The sequence below is a fragment of the Corapipo altera genome, unplaced genomic scaffold, assembly GCF_003945725.1.
Source record: "Corapipo altera isolate COAL_440 unplaced genomic scaffold, ASM394572v1 0, whole genome shotgun sequence".
Taxonomy (NCBI): domain Eukaryota; kingdom Metazoa; phylum Chordata; class Aves; order Passeriformes; family Pipridae; genus Corapipo; species Corapipo altera.
Window position 1 is genome coordinate 80,524,420 of NW_020884872.1, and position 23,131 is coordinate 80,547,550.

Genomic DNA, 23,131 nt, shown 5'->3' on the forward strand with positions numbered 1-23,131 from the left:
CACCGGGTTGAAAAACACATGCTACGCCATAGCCCACGGGGTGATCAGTTCCTAGTCTACTTACAGGTGAGATGTTCTGCACCTTAAAAGTTGTACTTTAATTTGTCTTAGAGTTTGTAATTCACTGCTGTTATTGCATGGGGAGCTTGGAATGCAGCAGACAATGCAGGACTGATCTGCGAGTCAGGCTGCCATAACTGATCCCGCTTTTGCCAGCCATTTGACATCACTGCTTGCCCACATGAGTGTCATCCAGCCAGACACCTGGAGCTGCGGGGAACACTGCTGTGAGTGACGGTGTTTGACAGCACACAGCTCAGACCTGTGAAGGGCACACGCAGACACTGCACTGCTTCGGTGGGCAAGCAGGCAATCATTAAGCTGCATCACCTACCTCTGGCTCTGCAGTATCTCTAGCCCAGCAGGAGCTGCCCCAAACAGCTTGAAACCTAAACCAGCTCTGTATTCATGAGGCAGACACCTCGGGGGTCCTGGGGAGGACAATGGAAGAGGAAGGAGTGCCCCTCCAGCTACCTGAGGTTGCTACTCATCTGTTATGAAAATGCAGTTTAATAGCCATGGTAGGGAGGAAGCATCTTCAGAGATAAGGTCTAAATGAAGAGAAGACTGGTCCATGTGGGCTGGGACTGTTGCTTACTCAGTGGGGAGCACACCCGAAAGCAAACACAGCACTAGAGAGAGAGGAGCAGGATGAGAGGAGAAGCTGTCTTCATTTGTTGTTAAAATTTTGTGGCCATCTTTTTTAATTTAAAAGCATGTGAAAGGTCTTTACATGCTGATGGATTAAATAGGCACATGAATGCAAACACTATACTTTGTCTGTGATTAAGTGCCAAGACTCGCCAACCCTGCTAAGCAAAGTGAGAAACCCCACAAGCTGGGGGATTTCATATGAAAAATCTCACTGCTCTCTTGGCTCCGTTCAGACTGTTTTAGACAGATCTGCAAGCTCTGCTCTTCTGCGGAAACGCAACAGCATCCTGCTGCCCCAAAGCTGTACTTCAATGCCCTTTAACAGGTCACTAGCAATAACTTAGCAAAGGTTAAGAAAAAACACAAAAACTGCTAAGTCTTTAAAAACAAAAAAATAACCTCATCACAAAGAGATCTTCATAAACAACCTCCTCCAGCAGAAAACATGAACTGTCATTCCTGAGGGCTTCTGCACCTTGATCAAGAGGCAATCTGGCATCATTCCCTACAGACCAGCAGCTCAAGCAGCTCCTGCATCCAAGGAACTTCTGTTCATGGAAACATACACTGCAGATACAAGCTGTGTAACATTAAATAGCAATCCTGTATGTCTGTTCAGAGACCATCTTTCTTTTTCTTTGTGGCTGAGACGAGGAGATAGCTGGCCTTTCTCTGGTAGCAGGCTTTGCTCCCCAGGGTTTGAAAACCCAGATGTGTTACAATCAAAAACACTTGTTGGGCTGTCCTAGACTGTGGAGATACACAGAAATAGACAATTTATGGAGAAAATTTGGGTTGTGAACTTACTTTCTACTCATCTATTAAGATTTGTCATCTGCAAGAGCTTGTTCACTCACAGAAATTTAGCTCACAAGCTTCGAGGGCAGATATAAACAACCACTGTTTCTGCAGAAGCATTTTATTTGATATAAAAGACAAGAATTTAAGGGCATGTTAACATAATTGAGAAATAGCTACCAAAAAAGCAAGAATCTGGTTGTATTTCACACTATTACTTGAGAAAAGAAGCCCAATACTGGCTAGTAAGATTGGGTAGCATGTGCCAAAATGATGTGACCAAAGACCCTCTTAGGATATTGTCAGTTTTATCAGCTGGTCCCTTCAGAGCGCAGATCAGGCAACAGGAGGTAGCCGAGAATTACAGTGCTATAACACCACCTGGAGGACTGAGCCGTGGCTCAGCTCATGGAGAGGCATGTGCAGCTGGCAGCCCAGTGTTAGCTGGGAAGGGCGCTGCTTTTAAATAAGAAAGGACGTGTCCAGCCCCAAACCCCCACTTTCTCTGCCTTTTCCATATGTCTCATTTGCCACACAGCTCTTAAACCTTATTTTACCTTCACTACACGTGTCACACTCTTTTTTTTATTTTTAGTTTTCATCTAATTTTACCACTTGTGCTACTCTGGTCTTTACTTCCCTGCTTGTTGCCCCCAATAAGTACTGATTATATATATACCTAAGTATGTGCTTTACAAATTCAAATACTTCATGAGGGATTAGACTGGTTAAACATGATTGAAACAGACATTATTTTAAAAAACGCCAGTAAACCCATGAATGTGGAAGAATTTGCTACAGGAAAAAAAAAATCAAAATCAAACCTGACTTTGAAAAGAAACATTCAGCTTCTGTTCAAGATTAGTACTGAGGAGCACAGTGCATCTCCCTCTTCTTTCTGTTTATCCTAGACTTTACCAAGTGCTGTCGCAGACAAAGTCCTCAGTTTTAGATGCATGGGCACTGTGGGTCCCATAGTTTCTGAAAAAGGTAGAATTATGGAATGGTTTGTGTTGGAAGGGGCACTCAGGCCCAGAATATTTAAGGTGGTCACAAAGCAAATAAACAACTTTTTTTTCTTGCCAAACACACATGCAAAACTGCATGCCTATTTGTCTACCTCCACAGGGTTAAAAGCTTCTAGCTTTTGTGACAGTAAAAGGGGCAGCACCACCAGCTTTCCCATTAAATTCTTCAATGCTGTAAAGCCAAGAAAGTAGTAGACACTTCAAATCAAATTTTGAGTCTATCCTTACATAGTATTGATAGAATTGCAGCCTCCTTAACAAACCTTTACTATAGAGGTTTATGTCTGCTTTCCCTTCAATTCTACTACCGAAGTCAGTTTTAAATGAAAAAACTGTTTTAAGCCATTGTTGGCAGAAATACCTTAGTTCTTATTAATTTGTGATAACAGTGTCTTCTCTGGTGAAGCATAAGAAAATTTAAGAAGCCTGAAGTGAGAATACAAAAATTATTTTTCCACTATCAATATTTACTACCTTTCAGAAATTATGAAGATAGTAAAAATAAGGGAGGAAATAAAAAATTAACTCTAAACCTACAATTAAATACAGGTATTGACACCGAGTCAACATTCAGGGGTCATCTGAAGGACTATGGAAACAAGACTCAGAATCAAGAACCTACTGCACTGAAAGCAAAATCAAAGAGCCCTGCAAATCTCTGTCACAGGAAGGAGATGCCCATAAAACACTTATTGTCACGTTTTTAAAATACGACAGAGAACTGGGGCTGGACTGAAGTGTTCAACACAGAACCCAAATTCCCACTGACGCACTGTAACGAGCACACATTGTCACACTGTAACGAGCACACATTGTCACACGGCACGACCTTTTATAGCTCCAGCCATAATGGGCTTGCTGTAACAGAGCAGCGCCTTTTGAGTAAAAATACTACTTTGCATTTCAGCATCATCCTATGGCAAATCTCTCATATAGCAGCGGATTACATCAACCAATGATCCTTAGGAAGCACAATGCCATAATCCCCAGAGTAAGGATTAGGAGAGGCGCAGAGGAGACATCCCATCCAAACAGCTCCTAGTGGAAAGTCAGCAACAAAACACAGCCTGATGTGCTTCCTTACAGGATCCCGCTGCACCCCACTGTGATTTTTAGCGCTATCTCCCTGCAAAGATCTAAACCAAAATGTCCTTCAGTTAACCACTGATGGGAGCAATGGGCCCTATATTTTCCTACATTTGCATGAAACAGGACACTAGTCTTTGTAGAGATAACCAAATAATTTGAGTAGATTTAAAACCCTTACAAGAGACAAACAAGATGATGTTCATAGTGAACAGAACACAGGGAACAAACGGCAGCAAGCATCTGCTTTTAAGAAGCAAAGAGGCTGCTGATAAGCTAACAGGTAGGGGTGCCTGAGGAATTTGGGAGGTGCTTGGTGTTTGCCAGGGAAAGGTGGGTGACACACAGGAGATCAGTCACTTTGATGCTGTGGGTCTGTGTAATCCTAGTATCTCATTCTTATTTTGAGCAATGCTAGGAGACAACCAAGATGACATGCAGCTGTGAAAGTAAATTAAAAAAAAATTTAGATTTTTACTTAAAACCTATATTTAAAAAATACAAATAATATTTGCTCCAAAAAAATAGAAAGCCTTCTCTACCACTTTCAAAGCACGATTTTGCCCTTGCTGGACTTACTAATATCTTGAATAAAAAAAATTTCAAATGCTTGATACAACTGTCTTGTCAGGAAGGAGTTGAAGCACAGAAAGAAAACTGGGTTGTCAAAACCCAGACATCTCAAAATGTTCGCTTGGCAGAGGGAAACTCCTACACATGTTCTGAGCACCCTTTCAGAGGTAGTGATTTTGCACAAGACATGAGGACTTTGCACAAGGCTGTTTTTGTGTTTTCAAGTGCTGATTTAAAACTTCAGCCTTATGAGTCACTAATGGGAAAAACAGTGAGGTCCCCTCCTTCCAGTGCTCAGCCACTGTCTAAACCCTGTCCCACAAATGCAGGGTAATGCAATAAAAAACTGGCTTATGACATCTAACATCTGATATTGTCTTCCTGGTATTTATTTCTCAATCCTGAGCCCTCCTCCCCTTCTCTGCCGTTGTGAATCCCCTCTCTCCTGCAGCATAAAAAGAGTGCATGGATAAAACAGAAATACAGAGAAAAATCTAAAATTATTTTTTCTTATTGGGTCCAGTGGGGTCGATGAAGTTTAGATACAACTAGTATTGTTATCTTCTGTTTCTTCTGGGTTTGCAAAATGAATAGCAAATCTGAGGGTTTGTTATAGTTAATTGGTTTTTATTTGCCCAGCAGAGTACTCAGCATCGGAATGCAAAATTAATCTTACTAAACTTATGCCAATCAGTTTAATGACTAGTATGGCATTAAAATCTATTAATTATTTTTTCAAAAATGCAAAAGACAAATTACTTTACAAAACACAACAAAATTTTACAAAATAAGAGAAAATAATAAATTATTTTATAAACAAAGGTAAATTATTTTGCAAAACAAAAAGTATTTCATTTGTGTGCACATTAAAATTAATTTATTTACAGCATTCTGTGTCTAAGGCTCAAAAATACCATTAACTTTGGTCAGAAAATTATACATTTCACCAATCCTGCAATATGCTTAATAACAGCATTATTATCTGTACTATGACAGTATAGGAAAAAAGGCAGAGAACAAGACAGAGAATAAAAGAGAAGTTCCCTGCCCTAATGAGCTTATATTGTTGTTTATCATTAATTTGTGTGGCAGAGCGGGGCGGCTGGTTGCACATTCCCATTCTGGAGCCAGATTTGATGCTTTCATGTGGGCAGCCCAGGTGAAAGCTCCTTTCTCAGGCCGCAGAGCTTGAGCAGCCACTAGCTCAGCACTTCCAGTGATCTTGCTGTTAATCCATCTGAGAAACCACAAATAACCACTGGCCACATCTGTGCTTTACGATGCACAACCTCCTGCCAGCACTATCCCAACACTGTGCACCTGGTGTTTCCCCCATGTGAGCTCCTCCAGGACACAGCCTTGTTGTGGTCTCATCTGCCTCATCCCACCTCTGACCAGCTCTGAAGAGAAATGCTGGTGCTGCAGGCACCTCATCTCTGCAGTGGTCCCCAACTGCAACAAGAGCCCAGGGGAATGCAAACAAGCCCGCCAAGCAACTTCAGCTTACTTCAGCACAGATGTCTGAAAAAGGTCACAAAAGAGTTTGAGAAACATTGTTTCTTCTGCTGGGGGTGGGAAGGCTTGCTGCTGGCAGGATGATGGGCAAGGAGAGCCCTGATACCAGTACCTGCACACTGCCCACTGCAGACAAGAGATGCCAAACCACAACTGTGGAGATCTTTGGATGGGTTACTTTATCACCTACAATTCTTTATACTCTCCAGCTTTTTCTATCCAAACTGTGAAACTAAATTAAGGAAGAGTACAATGGGTACAAAAGATACCTGCATCTAAGATGGTCATTTTAGATTCCTTTTATAGCCACTGGGCAGAAACAGGTTCATCTCATGAACAAAAATAACTGGCTGGAGAGGTATGGTTAAATGATGCTAAAGGATTAGAAATATCCATTCTTCATATACATTTTTGTTCAGTCTAGAAAAAACACAGTATTCATCGTATATTCAGTATGGTAATGTTCTCCGGGAGTTGCAAGAAAAGTGAGTCTTCCATAAATTAATACAGTTATTTTCATTTTTTTGCAGTTAGAGGAGTGTAGAGCGGGCCTTTTCATAATATCAGTGTCTAAATAGAGAATGAATTAGGACCGTCATTTTTATGTATTTACACCATCTTAATTCATATTGTTCTTGCTTTATCTATGTGGATCTGTCTTCTGCTGTAGCAGGGAGAAGTAGGGGAGCAGAGTTGGCTCTGCTGTCTCCTTCTGCTAATATGCATGAGCATTGATTCCATCCTCCCATCCAGACTCCCACACTCTAGTTTATACAAACAGGACACTAAAGAAGCAATGCACAAGAAGACCATCAAAGCCCAGCTTTGTCTTGCTTTTCACTGCAAGCTTTAATACCCCAAAACCAAGACAGTGTAAAAGCACTGCCATGAAAGAAACAACAAAACAGAACAGATATTCAATACACACCTCTTCAGCTAAACCAGCAAGCTCAAAGAGGGGAAATAAGTAATAAGAGCAAAGAGGCTAAAACCTCTTCTCCTGCCTGTCCACAGCTGCTTACAGACATAAACTACTACTTGCAGGATGCCAAGCTGCACTTGCAGATGCTTGTTGAACCCAATGTCCCTACCCAGTCCCATCTACTCCTTTACACAAGACAACACAGGCTTCTCTACGAGTAGCAATCTTAGCACCCTACTACGTGCAGCTTGGTGACTCTCCCTTCACAGGATCCTATAGATACACTTGTAGGCACACAGAATACCAGGCTGGATCACAGGAATTTGTAGCATCGTTGTGCTGCACAAAATCCCAGATCCTGTACTCTGTACTGATGGTGTGTAGATTAGGAGATGAAGTTTGAGCTGTTTTCTACTGAACCTGAAATGCCTGAAATTTGAGGTCTCTGAGGCATTTTGGCAGAGTTACAGTAGGGAACGTGCTGCTGTAGCAGCTCTGGCAGGTGCTAGCCGAGTGGATTTTGCAATTTGACATTAGAAATCAGTTCTTCACCTTCTGAAAGTAAAATTACTCAAATCTTATAACATCCACACCCTTCTGCTGTGCTGAGCTCTGTTGTTGGGCTTTTAAGGACAACTGAACAATCTGAGCTCAGTAATGAAAGGTTGCTTTAATTATGGTATTTTTTTTTCTTATTTTAGGTTTCAGGAAGTCTGGGTGGCTTCTTTTTTGAAGAAAGAATATGTCTTTTTTGACACATATTTTTAACAGAGGTGAGACACAGGCAGTCCTAGATGAATTCTTCGCTCTTTTTATAACTTTTAATGGACAGATAGAGGCCTTCAAAGTACGAGATATCAGCTTGTACTGGTTTCAGTTAGGATAGTCAGTTTTCTTCCTAGTAGCTGGTACGGCGCTGTGTTTTGGATTTAGGATGAAAATAATGTTGATAATAATGTTAATAACACACTGATGTTTTAGTTGTTGCTAAGTAGTGCTTACCCTAAGTCAAGGACTTCAGCTGCTCACACTACCCTGCCAGCAAGGAGGCTGAGAGTGCACAAGAAGATAGGAGGGGATACAGCCAAGGACACTGACCCCAACTGGCCAAAGGGATATTCCATACCATATGACATCATGTTGAACAATACAACTGGGGAAGCTGGCCAGGAGGGGCCAATCACTGCTCAGGGACTGGCTGGCCATTGATCAGCAAGTGGTGAGCAACTGCACTGAACATCACTTGTTTTGCATATTCTTTTATCATTATTATTTTCTCTTCCTTTTCTGTCTTATTAAACTGTCTTTATCTCAGTCCACTAGTTTTACCTTCATTCTGATTCTCTCCACATCCCACCATGGGGAGTGAGCAAACAGCTGAGACATGTTTAGCTGCTTGCTGGGTTAAACCAAGCACAGCTACACTGCTAGAGAACTGATAAGCAAGTGAAGTGCATTTATTGATACACACAGAGGAGAGAAGCCATATCTTTTCACTTTTAGTAGAGACCATTCTGTTTTCAAGAGCGTGTACACTCCAGCTGTCCTCACTGGTGTAAGAGTGAGAGGAAAAATAACTCTGCTGCTAATACACAAGAAAAGTGTTTTCCAAACAAAGGAAATCAATATTTCTGTGTATCTATCCATGGGCATACATCCCATTTGGAGTAAAACACTAATGCAGTTAACTGCATGTATGGCTGTCTCCATTTAGGAGCTTAGCACTTTAATAAGCTGAAATATGGGAGGCTAGATGAAGATTTGGCAAAGAAAAGGCCCCTGCTGTGAAACCTTTTGATCTCAGTCTCTTTGTGCATGTTTTAAGGAAAACAGGTAGTCAGTAAACAGTAATCTGATTATTAGCTCCTTGTCCCACCAAGGAAGGGCAGTGGAACAAAGGATTCAGTGTTCAGATGTGTCCTGGCCTTGGGTGAGAGTTACCTGGCAATGCCTTAACAAGGACTGGGATAATCTACCTCATTTCTGGAAAGGAACTAGAAGCAAAAGTGACAAGTTATATCCATGTAACTAACTGATGGGACTCAACTGCCATTTGTAATACAAGTGCATAACAAAACAGAAGTACTATGGTAGCCTGACCTGCTCCTGGAAAAGGAGGTGTGCTCAGTGTACGTAGGCATTTTTCCAACCGTGCCTTTTTCTATGCAGGCTTTGTTTCAGTTATCTGTGTTTGTCTTACCTTGGGACTGGATTAGAGCAACAGAAGACAATATGTGGCCAGGCCAGAAAAATTGTTCTCAGGCCAATGGTATGAAAACCTGGTCAACTGAGATCTAGGGTGGTAACAAAACTTCTTCTAAGGTGACTCCATGGCTCTGAATTTCACTTCTGTAATTGAATGACACTTGTGTCTTTGACCCTTCCATCCTAGGAGACACTGCCCATTTCAAATCTCGGATAAAATCCAAGAGACTAATTTTTTTTCAAAACAACTGGAATGGTCTTTGGTACCTGGCATGGGCTACCAAAGAGCCTGTGATTCTTTTTGTTCAGTGCTATCTTATTTAAAATTAGCAGTAGCTTTTGAACTAGAAGCCCACTCTTCCTATAAGAGGACATTGCCAGCAGTGAGCTCCATTAGCTAGTACATGAACTTCAGGGCACTTTTATCTCCAAAGATGGGCTGAGGATCAAGAAAAGTTGTCCTTTACTTTGTAGGTCATGTTTCTTCTGTTCACTTTAGCTATTATTTTTAGGCTCTACTCTGGCTACCATGGATGTGAGAGCAAATTAATTTTCTATTAACCTTTGAAGAGAATATGGAATACCCTCTTCAAAGATGAAGAAAATCAGTTTGTTTTACCCAAAATATGTAATAGCCTGGCCAAGGATGGATGTCATCAGCTGCCACCATCACCATTGCTGTTTGCTCCAATAGGCAATGGTCCAGTGTTCTGATACAGCACCTCCTCTTCCATGTGGCTGCTGAGCTGGTGTATGCTTTGCTATGTGCAGACACAAATACATTCCCCATTGCCAGTGTGTGTCTCCAGGGCGGCAAGTGAAATGCAGCAGATGACATCAGGTCATCAGGTAATTGAATGACATCAGGTCATTGAAAATGTTGGTATGTCCCCTGAAAATAAAAACATGATGAGATATGACCAACCAACACCTCTTCTTTATAGTAAAGAAGTGTATTTACATGGTGAAGAACGGAAACCTGTGTTTTGCTCTGGGGCTAGGGGATTTTCTGGCTCTTTGAATTTCTTTGCTTCATTAATCTGAAGGAAAATTCCCTAAAATTTTGCTAAGAACCTATGCTGACATATAGAATCATAGAGTCCTATAATGGTTTGAAATGGATCTTAAAAATCATCTAGTTTCAACCCCCCTGCCATGAGAAGAGACACTTTCCAGCAGGCCAGGTTGCTCAAAGCATTATCTATATATTGCTTCTGTTAATAATCAGCTTGAGGTATTGAAGAAAAGTTGCCCTTTAAAGGCAGAACAAAGCTTATTTTACAGCCCAGAATCCTGCAATATTGCATTTAGGATGCTAAGTACTTCGACTACATTTTTCATGATTCAAAGTTTACCTAAAATACCTTGCCACATGTCCTTTGTAGGACATTCCACCAAAATATAGCAGAGACTGGTTTTTTTACTGATTTATTCCATGGTACCCATTTCTCAACAGAACCAAGGTTCTTATATTTTAGACCCGTCTGAAACACAGCCCGTGAGGTTATGCTCACTGCAAACAAAGGCACAAAACATATCATTGTTTCTTGCAGACCCTGTTCTGTTTGTGCTGCAGCTTGTGGGATTGCAAAGATCAAAGAGACGCAAAGCACCAAGGGTACAGAAATATATTAATACATTAATATAGTGTAAACAGTGCACATGGAAAGAACAGTTTGACTTTGTTTCACTTTCCGCTGCTTCCAGAACAAACATCACGTCAGTGTGGTCACTGATTGGTATTGGAGCAGTCTTGTTGCTGCGTTCCCTGTGATAATTTCTGTGGCCATGTAGGCAAAGACAGCACTTACACATAGGGTGATACACCAGGAAAGTCCCTAGAGAGATTTCTCTTGGGCTTTGGTGAGACATGGGTGATTAGACACTTTTAGCTAACCAGGTTAAGCTTGCAGGGAAGCACTGACACAATGGAGATATTTCCATCTCCATTGTATTACAACTTGCCTCTCAAACACAAAATGCAGGGAATGGGGATGGTAGCACTGCACTGACAGGTCAGAAGTGACAACTCCAGCCAGACCTCAGCGTAGCAAAGAAGCATGTGACTTATCCCAGTAGAGGTCACAAATCCAGGCTGCTTTAATATAGCAGACTTCTCAACTTATTGACTGCCATGCACTCCTTTAGTCTCTAGAGCCAGCACCTTCATATCACCATGGTACCTTTTTCTTAGTAGACCTCAAAGCACTTTGTTAATGGGGAAAAATATCTCACAATCCCCCTAGGAAGTAAGGTTACTATTAGGTTTATTTACGAATGGAGGTATTCTTAGTAGCTTACTATGATCAAAGTGAGGGGAAAATAAGAACAAGGAATGGTCTGGGCAAGTCCAGTCTTACTCCACTGTAGCATTCCCAGGGTGAAGAACCAGGCTGTCCCAAACACACCAGCATCCCACCACCATTAACTACTACCATCTCTGAGCTCAGATAAGAACTGATCATGAGTGACATCTATCTATTTCAAGCACGGTTTTGTCTGAAGGACCATTGTAAGTATGCACATGGATCTAAAGTGTAAGGTTGAGTGGAGACCCTCACCACCACAAGTCACACACTGGGCCATCAACTGAAGGAGGAGGTAAGTACCACAGAAACAAATGGACACTTTTCCTTTGATGCAGCAGCTTTTCAGAAGGATCAATACAGAAGGCTTTAATGTGCTGTAAACACCATGAGAAACAAGATGAACCAAACAGGTACTACATGGTCAGACTCCTCAGTGAAAACAAAGTCAGTGTTTCCTTGTGATGATGTCTTGGGTCAGATTCAGGCTCAGACGACCAAACAGATATTTTTTGTTCTGTTATTCACCTGTTATTCACCCAGGCCATATTCCTTCAGCATTTATCTGTGCACAGGTTTATCTAGATTGCAAGTCCAAGAGAGGACTTCAGTATTCCTGAGAGTACTCTGGTGAATACAGTAGGAATCCATGGAGACAAGACTTGAAGCAGACACTTCTATTCTAAATACGGATTCCTACAGATGTGCAAACTAGCTTTAATTTCAGTATCAGGTGAAACGTCCAAGCCCTTCTGGGTCCAAGCCTTAAGGGTATAGCAGTCTGCTTTGCCTGTGGGATCGTTGATGCTGAAGCATTTTGCAACAAACACAGATTTGTAAAAATTATATCCATGTTACTCTTTCATAACAAACTTCAAACTGAAGCCAGTAGTTAAGCCATAAGGAATCAACATATGCATCAATATGACACACTAAAACTGCAAATAAATAAGCACTCGTTAGGATCTCTGGTTTCACACGAAGAACAGCAAAAGCGAGCTAGCAAACACAAAACCTTATAACCTCACCAGAGACATACCTGGCATCCAGCCTAAAAAGTGATGACAAGTAACAGGCAACTACAGGGTAATGATGAAATTCGTTGTCCACCTCTCACTTGTATTCTGTTAAACCAGCCCTGCCTTAGCATATGGGCTCTCATCCAGTCTCTCTTGAAGCTGAAAAGGTCATATTGAGACTTCTAAGTGGAAGTGACAGTAGGCTCACTCAAATGTAAGACAGCAGGTTCTCAGACCCAAAGCCACCTTTTATTTATATAACTTCAGATAAACCATTTGAAATTATCCCCTTCATTTTTGAGTTTTAACATAATGATTATAAAGGGAAAGTTTAATCTGAACTGATGAAATCTGTTCTATTTCTTTGCTCATTTGCACTTATTTTTGTGGCAGAATTAAAGCTAGACCATGCCAGATATGCAAAAGCAGCAGAGCATGGTATACCAGTGCAGTAATTGTACTCTTCCAGCATGATTTGAAACACAAATCCCAATCTAGACCAAGAGAGACGGACATGACGTAGAAAAATTTATCTATTTTTTTAAAGACTTGCCCAAATTTCTGGCTTTGTAGCATATATTGTGGTCCAGACTGATAACAAGCAGGACTTTCCCAAAGAACTGATGACAGTTTATATACTCCAAAATCACTTGAGAAATCCATGGAATACATGGATGTTGATAGCACAATACAAGCAGCACGTGGCTCAACAATATCCCAAACATCCAGAAGTTTTTGGCAGCCTGCCCATGCTCCAGCAGTTAACATCAGGGGGAAAAGAAAAAGCAAACTACTTTCTCTTTGGACAGTACAACACTCTGCCTTCTTAAAGTAGTATTTGCAAAATAAATTAGGTTATTCATGAGCAAGAAAACAGGAAATGGCTTAAATGATATAGTCTTTCTGATGTATGTGGTGCCTCATAAAAGGAGGTACTCAGACATAGCTGTGCTAGTTTGTGAGTTTGGCTTGTGGGCTTGATTAAGGATATGGGGCCAAGATATGCCCTGCTATTGCATTCACAGCTTTTCCATGCAGAGCCAGCATACCCACAAGTAACACTGCTCAAGTATTTAGACAGGCTACAAGAGGCAGGGGCATGGGGAGAGCTGGGAGGAGCAGGTGTCTCATGAAGCTGAACGGTACTGTCAGGTCTGTCTCTGCACCCTCTAGGTAGATGTGAACATGAGATCAGAGCCACCAGCACTTCCACACAGAGCTCACTGCCCCCTCTAAGCCCTTTGCATCTGCCAGAGGAAAGCAGATGGCCTCAAGGACAGGTTAAACCAGTCCAGATTCCGCTGTGGTTCAGCAGGATCAAGCAGGTGAACAAGTTACTGGAAGCAGAATGAGATGAGGGAGTGGTCTGAGGCGGTCAAGGATCAAACCTAAATTTGTAGAGAAGCAGGTATTCAGAGAAAAAGAAATGGAGACTTCTCTATCGCCATTTCTGCTCCTGTCATGGGAACATTACAGAGTAAATACAGAGAGTTTCTTCAATTTGCTATTTAGGGATACTTGTCTCCTAGAAGCTCTTCTGTTCTTTGGGTGTGATTAGCTTTGGTTAAAGCAAGGAGATACATCATTCAATTCTTCATCTCATTTTTTGTCTCTTCCCAAAACTTGGTATCTCCTCAGCCTGACTATCCACAATCCCAAAAGGCCACCAAAATAGAAAAACACATACATACTTGTTGTTTGTTAAGCATCACAGCCAACCAGACTAACCTGGCCAAGCAGCCGAGCTGGCCAGCAGTCCATCAAGAGGGAAATTAGAGTAAGATATGGAAGCTGGCCCACAACAGAAATGTAACAGATAAGTGCACAGGGAGACACATCAATCACTAGAGCAAAAGGAAGAAAGCCTTTGTAAAAAGCCTATTCAAATGCCTAAATAGCTTGTCTAGCTGTCTCACAGCCAACAGGCACTGTTTAAAGAGTCCATAGCTTAGCCAGCTGGACAGATTGGACAGATGTTGAGAGCTTGTCAAGTTCTAAGACTGCTGGATATTTAAAAAGGTTGGTTAAAGTCACTTCTTCCCTTGAGACAATGTTGGGAAGAAGATCTTTCCAAGTCAGTAACCAGTGCGAGGAAAATGGCCTATGCTTCTGTGCCTCATGCACCTACAAAACAAAGAGTGAGATTCATCTTTCTTCTGAAACACTGGAGATGCACCTTGACTTGTTCCCCAATGCCTCATGGTCCTATTGATGACACTCAACCCACTGGTAGAGTGGATCATATATCTTGCTTCTATGCTCAGGGTAAAATTACTCCTAGATGTGATATCCAAAAGGAACCCTTCCCCAGGCTCTGCCCTGCTCAGGTCATTGAGGCTGCCAGTCAGCCTCCCATGCTGCAGTCAACTTTTCATCTAATATATTTCTTTTACAGCCTTTGTGATGTCCTTGCCCTCTCCTACTCTCTTCCAGCTGTTGCACATGGGAAAAAGCTTATAGGGCCTTTACAGTTTCTGCAGCTTTTAGCCATGGGAACATGCTGAGACTACAGAAAAGTCTGTGCCTGTAACCGAAAGGGTCTCCTCTTGTGTTCTGTTGTGAAGTTCCTTGCATTTCTCAAATGCTTTAGGCAATGGGGTTCAAAGTACTTCAGTAACTTTGGAAAAAAAACAAACAACACTTCAGCGACATTTGTTCATCTTCTTCATCTCATGCATGGAGTCAGTCCCAGGTCTGCTGCTCATTCATACTACCTGCAGTGATGGTGCCTTGGGGGCTGTTCCAGAATGACCTAAGCCAGTGGCCTAGAAGCAACCAAAGATGTCCCAAGATATAAAGCTATTAAAGGTATTAGGAAGTGTCCAAAGGAGGGCAACGAAGATGGTGAAGGGCCTTGAGGGGAAGCCACATGAGGAGTGACTGAGGTCACTTGGTCTGTTCAGCCTGAAGGAGACTGAGGGGAGACCTCATTGCAGTCTACAACTTCTTTGTGAGGGGAAGAGGAGGGGCAAGTACTCTTCTCTGTGGTGACCAGTGACAGGACCCAAGGGAATGGCCTGAAGTTGTGTTAAGGGAGGTTTAGGCTGAATATTAGAGAAAGGTTCTTCACCCAGAGGGTGGTTGGGCACTGGAACAGGCTTCCCAGGAAGTGGTCGCAGAATCAATCCTGACAGAGTTCAGAAAGCATGAGGATCACACTCTCAGGAACATGGTGTGATTCTTGGGGTATCCTGTGCAGGGCCAGGAGATGGACTTTGATGATCCTTGTAGATCCCTTCCAATTCAAGATATTTTATGATTCTATGTCTTCAGCATCTGCCTATTTACTGCATGGACAAAAGCATGAACCAGAATCCTCCCATCACTCTGTCCCACCTGTCCCAGCTGCCACCCAGTAGAGAGCAGACTGAGATGACACCTCCAAAGCCCTGTACAACATTGCTGCAAGGGCTGGGCAGGATTTGTCAGCAACTTAAGAGGGTAAGAAGACAATTTTGGGGTGTGCATTGGACTTCAAACCACTTCTGACCTACCAGTTGATCATGGTATCCTATTATTGCTTCTCAGTGATCTGCAACCCACCACGAAGCAGAGCTACAATAAGAACATGGGTCTTCCTCACTCCTTGAGTCTGAGCAAGAAGGCAGATTTCATCTCCTCTGTTTCAGTAGTCCCATAAAAAAATTGTTTACAAAGAAATCAACAGCTCCTGTGGATTACTCCTACTTTAAAAACTGCCCCATTAGTAGAAACAGAAATTACTAAACTGTACAGAGAGCACAGAAAACATTCCTCACCACAGATACTGTAAGAGACAAGGTGGTGAACCTGGTTTTTTTTCATTAATGATTTGTGTTAATATGCTTTATCAGAGCCTGAACTCAGGACAAATTCTACTCTAATTAACCTAACATGTTTTTCACAGCACGGACATACTGAATGAAGTCGCTGTGTTCACAGTCCGTCTCTGTGATTCTGTGATTCTGAGATAATAGAGCAGTGGGACTATTTGGGAATACCTGATATAATAATCTTCGCCACTAAATAGAAAACTCACAGCATAAAGTCTCGGCCTTAAAATCTAATGAGATATTTCACTTCAGGCTGGGGTGTCCAACAAGATACTGCCATAAAACGTGCTTCTCTGTTTTGTATTCAGCCTCTATTGTTTACTTGTATTTACCCTAGGACTTTTGCAAAATACAACCAAAATTCTCAGCAAACATCTATATATTATTTCTTCTTAGCTCTGCTTCTCCAAAGGGAGAAGCCATCAAAGCCACAGGTTTGTGCATGTTTAAGGAGCAACATGTGAAGGAAAAGAAGGGAAACTAGCAATAAGCCAAGTAAAATGTAGGTTTGGGACTGGAAGGGAAATAAAAACGTTCAGAGCTCTGCCACAATCTCAGGAGGCCATTCCTGAAGCAGATGTAAGCATGAGCACAAGCATGACTCCGAACCTATGTTCTCTTGTTTTAATTGGGGCTAGAGTCAGCATTTCCAAGGAAATTTGTTTGTTCCCAGTTAACAATTTAAAGTATCTATCCATGCTTTCCTGCAATTGCACGCCTTTTTTCTTCTCTTTTTTGATGCAATTTTCGTATCATTTTTCCATTTTAAATTCGAATTTGCCTTTAGGATAATTATTTTGCTGTATTTCATGTATTCTTTTAGTGCTTGCTTCAAATAAATCAATCATCTTTAATACTGCACAAAGTAATTTGGCAGCATTACGAATGCACCAAAATATATTTACAATCCGATAATCTATGCTTTCTATTTGCAATCATCTTTCTACCTTCTGCTCAAAACCAAGACGGCCAATTTCCAGCCATGGGCACTCATGTGATCAGGATCTCAGAGCCATAGCATGCCACAGCTTGGGTATTGCTAGTGCTCCGTGTCTTCCTGGACTGAGCTTCTCATAATCCGAAATACCTACAGCATCTTTTACATCAGTGGCAAATTCAAGGATGCAAATGCAGAATTTTCTTCCATGATGCATACAGCCAATCTGTGGGCTGATTAACTTCAAAAGATGGTTTAATAAATAGAGAAAAATTCAAATTATAAATTTGGGACCACCTTTTCACAGTTATTAAAAGAATATTATTAAAATATTGAGCATTACTGAAATAAAGTCCAGTTTTAACTCTGTTGCAAAAATTAAACCCATGGAAGGACCTAAAATCACAGAAGGATTTCAGAAAAGTATGTACTCCTTAAGAGAATATTTTTCAATTAAAATGGGCTCATAGCTCCAGGATACTTCTTGAACACACTGAGCACTTTACTGCTGGCAGTTCGAAATCCCTGCAGCTCTCAAAGTGCTCCTGAAAAACAGGCTTTGACTTGTTCCTCTCAGATACTTTTTGAGGTGAGACTCTCAGGAACAGCTGCCACTGTGTGAAATTTAGGCTTAAGTAATTTAGCTCAAGATCACAAAGCAAAAAACATCTGCAGAATATAGAGAAGACATAGATACTCTGGCCTCAGGTTTTGTTTTTAAAATGACCATACAAAAAACCCCATAGAATTATACAAATTTTTAAACCAAGTTAGTTACATAAACTGAGCTGGTTGCAAGTGACACCTGAGTTACTTGAATAATCTTTTTTTTTTTTTTTTACCGATTAGAAACAGGCTGTTATACTTGGATCCTGATTTATCTTTAGTTAAATACCACTTAAATCCACATTAAGTCATTGTGTTCTAGTCAACAGATTTTAGAATGAGTCAGCTCTATGCTCCCTACAAAAGGCTATTTACACTCTTAAAACAAACACAATTTTATATGACTGTTGGATAGAGAGCTGTGTGAGCGAGTTTAATCAGGCATAACTCACCTAAGAGTCACCAAACAATCTTGAACTAATGGTACCCAGTGTTTGGCAGAAAAATATTTACACCAGTTTGTCTAACCCAGTGTTCGGTCACATCTGGAAAATGAGCAAAAAAAAATCTCCCATCTCAGGCAGGAGTAAGCAAGCAGTCAGTTTAAGCTCTGCTTACAAAAGTTAATTGGGATGGTGATGCAACATCAATCCCTTAAGGGAAAAAAGTGAGGACTGTAGCACTGACCTCATCAAGGTTGGGCAGGAAGTTTCAGAAATGTTGAAGTTTCTCAGTACTGTGTACCAAGCAATACAGAAGACACATGAAGCGAGAGGTAAACATCAGCTGTATCACAATTTGTATCACAAAGTATTGACAAAGGCTTAGGGTCCTTGGTCTCTTGTTGCTCAGTTGAAGACAATGATGAACAACCACGAAAAAAGCGGCAGCTAAAAGGGCAGATGCAGCACTACATGCTCAGTACCAAAATAAACAGTCTCATTGTGAAATTTAAGGAGGAAAAAAAGAATCTAGCCACATTCAACTTCTCTGTAGGTTATGGGACAGTTTGTTTTTTGATTTTGTTTAAAATTACGTTTTTCCGACAGACACCCAACTTCAATAAATGCTTCTTTTCATATGGAAAATAACTCAGCACAGACTCTCCTGTGAAAATATTTTTCTCCTGGCACAACCAGGTTTCATGACTAACCTCAAATGGTCTGACTACTTTGAGAACAATCAGCCGCTTTTATTGATTAAACAAACATGAAAAGACATTCATTCTCTTTAAAAAGCAGTTTTCCACAGCTTTTGTAACACAGAAGACAAATAAAAAATAGGGTCATTTTGCACTACTTCCTTTCATTAATTTTATTGAATGTAAATCTACATAATTAAAATTAATACAAATACAAAGTAACTTCATTCTATGAAGATCAAGACACCTTACAGTATAAAATTCCCTGAGACATAATATGCAGCTTGAAGGATCAGATAATTCTCTATTCCATTTACGTTATTATCAAAAAGTAATGTTATTTCTTTCCCTTATAAAACCCAGAAGATAACAATCTTCCTTTCTCTCCCTTCACCCCAATATTTTAAGGCATGGAATAAAACACTCTTTCAAAATATATTCAAAAAGACTTTTCTACTTAAAATAGAAAATAACTTTGCTTAATTTTTACAGATGGGTTGTATACATCATCTGCAATGTCCTGTGGAGTCTGGTATCTGATCTATGGTCCAATTTGCTCAGGCAAACTTTCTCTTTATCATTCAACTGGAGCTTGACGAAGTGAATTACAAAGGCAGTTCCTAGCCTGTAACAGTAGACTATTAGCCTGTGCAGTGGATGAGCCAAAAATCTGAGATTTATAGAGATGTTGTAATACTGACTTCATCAGCTGTAGGCCTGGGCTGAGTTTCCTTCCAAATGTAAAGGGGAAAATGTTCATCACTAATGTGAGAATGATGAAACTAGAAAAGGCTTCTCTTCTCCCAGTGTAAATGCTCTGCAGTAATTACTAAAAAACTACAGTTTTCCCTATACAAGTCTTGAAAATTCTCAGTGTATAACTTACAAATACTGTGCAACTGTGATCACTTTATTCAAACATGATGCTCTAACTGTTACATAGCTCTTTTCTGAATTTTACAAAATTCTAATTCCTCAAAGATTTCAACTGTTTTTCTTAGAGAGGCTGAGAAATATAATTAACATTTGCAATCTCTGGAAATTTCCACTCCCCTGCAGCCTGATCTTCTGCTTGTGGCGTTATTAATGATTACACAAAAGAACTGTGTACCTGGAAACTTTCAGAAAATGCTAAAAAAATGAGGACTGAAAAAAATGCACTATTTTCAGCAGACTGATAAAAAGGAGTGTGATCTTAAATATTAGTTCACCACTTTTGAGATTGGGCTCTTGTCTACATTTATATAAACTGTGATTAAAAAGTGAACAGAAGAAAGAAATTATAAATTCAAAGGGAGAGAGATGCTGTCATCCCAAGACGTGGCTATTACTGTTAATGCTATACTTATATCAGATTTTTTAAAATACTAAAAACAATGTTATGGGAGTAGCAACCACTGGTAGAGAAACAGATGAGCGCACCATGAAGAACATGCTTTTACTTTAAACAATCACTTTAGACCTGTTGAAGTGCAGCATTAGGTACCATCCCTACTACATCCCGCATTGTGTAGACTGTCTTCTTTCCTCTCCCAGTAAATATTCTACAATAACTCTGGCATTAATAACAGAAACCTTCATGGAGTACTTTCAGCCATCCTTCCTTGCACAAAAGCAGAAGGGAATAAACACAGAAGCCTGCAAGATCCGATGTGGTAAACTTATGCAAATTATTAATGAACTTCATTACTATTATTATTAGTTCTTCTTCCAGTAATCCTTGGCTCCATGCTTACCTAATCATGGGAAACATTTAATTTAAAATAAATTACAGGAGACTCATAAATCTTAAAAGCACTCACCCAACATCCCATACTGCTTAAGTCAAATCTAATCCTTTTCTAAGATTAATATGACTCACAAATGCCAGTAAATTCACCTGTTCTTATGCCAATCTCTTATTTGCAACTGACTTTCTTCTTTCCCCATGTGTTTGTGCCCATGATTTTATTCTGAATGAAATCTCTGAGGAACTCCATGAATACCTTAATTGTTTGGGCAGGACCCTTGTGGGTTACCATTTTTTTCCTACAAAACTTTATACTTGCAGAGGGCATGGAGGGCTCAGTTTCCCAAGGATGTGCAATTGTAACTGAAGTTTCTTGCTGGATTTCACCGAGATTACAAGTAACCAAAAAGTAACCACAAACCAACTACTAAGATGACTCCAGCAAAATGTCAGTCTAAAAGTTAATAACTACTATAAATGTTCCCAACAGGCACAGAGAGATGAAGTTCTATCTTAAGAACTTATTTATCCTTTAAAAACTTGAAAAAACCCCTCAAAACTAAAGGAAAAAAAATTGTGAATTCTTCCTATTTGATATTCTTTCTTCACACAATCTGTATTTTACCAACAGTCTAGATCTTATTCTCTACAGTAATTTTCTTTGAAAGGGAGATATTTGGGAGTTCTGGAAGGGTTTTTGGTAATTATTATTTTACGAACAGCAAAGCAGCATTCTGAGTAGTCCATCACCCAGCATTTTTAAAAATGCATGCCATAAACCTAAACAGTTGCTACACAATAGCACTGTCTATTGATACTAGAGAAATAAGTTAGCCTTTCTGTATATATATATTCAATATAGTAATAAAACCCCTGCCATTCTCAGCCTTTCCCTGCATTTTCTGCATGGCAATAAGTTTGCAGAGAAAAACATGGAAATTCCTGTAAACGTTTTATAATTCCTGAATAAAGGGAAGGTGGAAACGTACTGACTTTTTTTCCTACAGTCTCTCTTTTCCTGTACTTGAAGTTCTACGCTATTTCCATACAGGATAAACGTGCCCATGGTTTCAGTAGGCAGTGGAAGAAATACTTTACATCATCTGAGCTGTTTGTCCACTCAGCTTCAGTCTCCTCTCATACACTTTTTCCTAAATGGAACAATTATTTGGTTCAAAGCATTATTAGCTGACTGCTGCAATTTTAAACATTGTTAAAAGGTGCTGCTGTATCATTACATTCTTACATTCAAAACCTGTGGGTCAGAATTGTCTGCAAATAGGTTTCACACGCATAAAAATCAGTTAAAAACATTCACTTTTGTCTTAGGAGTACAGAAAGCCAGCACTGATCATGTATCCCCTGCAAGCAGAGGAAAGTTTCACAGTCCAGGAAGCTGTCATAGCCGACAAAATTAGTTTCAGCTGTACAGCTGAAGAACTTGGCATCAGATATTTATGTCGAGCTGTGCAGAACTTTAAAAAGTTTCAGGTCTGTGGGACTTTTCATAATTTAACTTGGCTCTTTAAAAATCATCTGGCACAACACTTTTCTGTCCTTTCATAATTTTCCCTTTAATAAAAATCTTACTTTTGTAGGCTTTTCACAATTTGTTTTCCTGTACCTGTATATTTCTCTCACTGATGACAGGCATCTGTGTACTATCTTGGCTAATGATTTCTGTTAGACCCATTCTTCCCTATATCTTGACGCTGGCCTAGGCTGTTTCCAGGCAAGCCTCGCCAGCCAGGAACATCAGCTTTCAAACCAGGTGGCCAGATTTTGTACAATCTTGATTTGATTCCCAGCTGCTCTAACGGCCTCGCAGACCTTGCAGAAATGCTCATCCCAGAACGAGGTGACGTGGACTTCGTACTTCTTCCTCCAGGCAAAGTACCGCCTGTAGTTCGGTTTGTTTTTATCGAGGAATTTCAGATAGGTGGCCAGCAGCCGGGGGCTGGGGAAGTCGTCGACGTGGATGAAGGAGTCGGGGGGTATGAAGCGCTCGTAGTTGGCCCTGCGGGGTCCGAGGACGACGGGCACGGCGCTGGCGGAGAAGGCGTTTCTCCAGAGCTTCTCGGTGATGTAGTCCGTGTGCTGGGAGTTCTCGAAGGCCAGGTAGAACTTGTAGGCTGAGACGGTCTCCACCACGCCGCCCTCGGCCAGCGCCAGCCCCCGCGCCCCGTACACGTCGATGGGCAGGTGCTCCTTCAGCTGGCGGTAGTAGCGCACCCGGGCGTGCTCCTCGTTCCAGTTGCTGATCACCCAGGCCACCAGCCGCGTCTTGCGGGGCAGCACGAAGGGCCGGGGCGCCGGCGGGGCGTAGAGGTACCCGTAGGGCACGAACACGTCGGAGTCGCGGCGGTAGGACATGGTCCAGTTGAAGAGCCCAGACAGCCCCCGCAGGCCGGGCGAGTGCGAGGGCGACTCGAAGTTCATCCAGACCCAGCGCTGGCGCGGGGGCCGCGGCGGGGACCCTCGGGGCAGCCCCCCGGGGCCGTGCCGCGCCAGGTCGCGGTGGTGGAAGAGTACCGCCTGCGCCTCGGCGAACCGGCTGCGGTCGGCGCTGAGCCGGCAGCCGCTGATGTTGTAGTGCCGCCGGCAGTCGGCCAAGCGCCGCGGGCGGCCAAAGGGCTCCCACCACAGCAGCACGGTCACCGCCTCGCCGCCCGCCCGCCCCGGCTCCCGCAGCGCGGCGAACAGGGCGAGCGCGGCGGCGGCGCCCAGCAGCCCGGCCGCC

General features: G+C 41.5%; 1 protein-coding gene across 1 annotated transcript; it reads right to left on the bottom strand.

Moving 5' to 3' along the window:
- Positions 1 to 18,529: 18,529 nt before the first annotated feature.
- Positions 18,530 to 23,130, bottom strand: FUT4 (fucosyltransferase 4; the record flags this gene model as incomplete). The annotated part of the gene is made up of 1 exon (XM_027652223.1): positions 18,530 to 23,130. A coding segment is annotated over one exon (984 nt), but the record flags the coding sequence as incomplete, so codon positions are not given.
- Position 23,131: the final 1 nt, after the last annotated feature.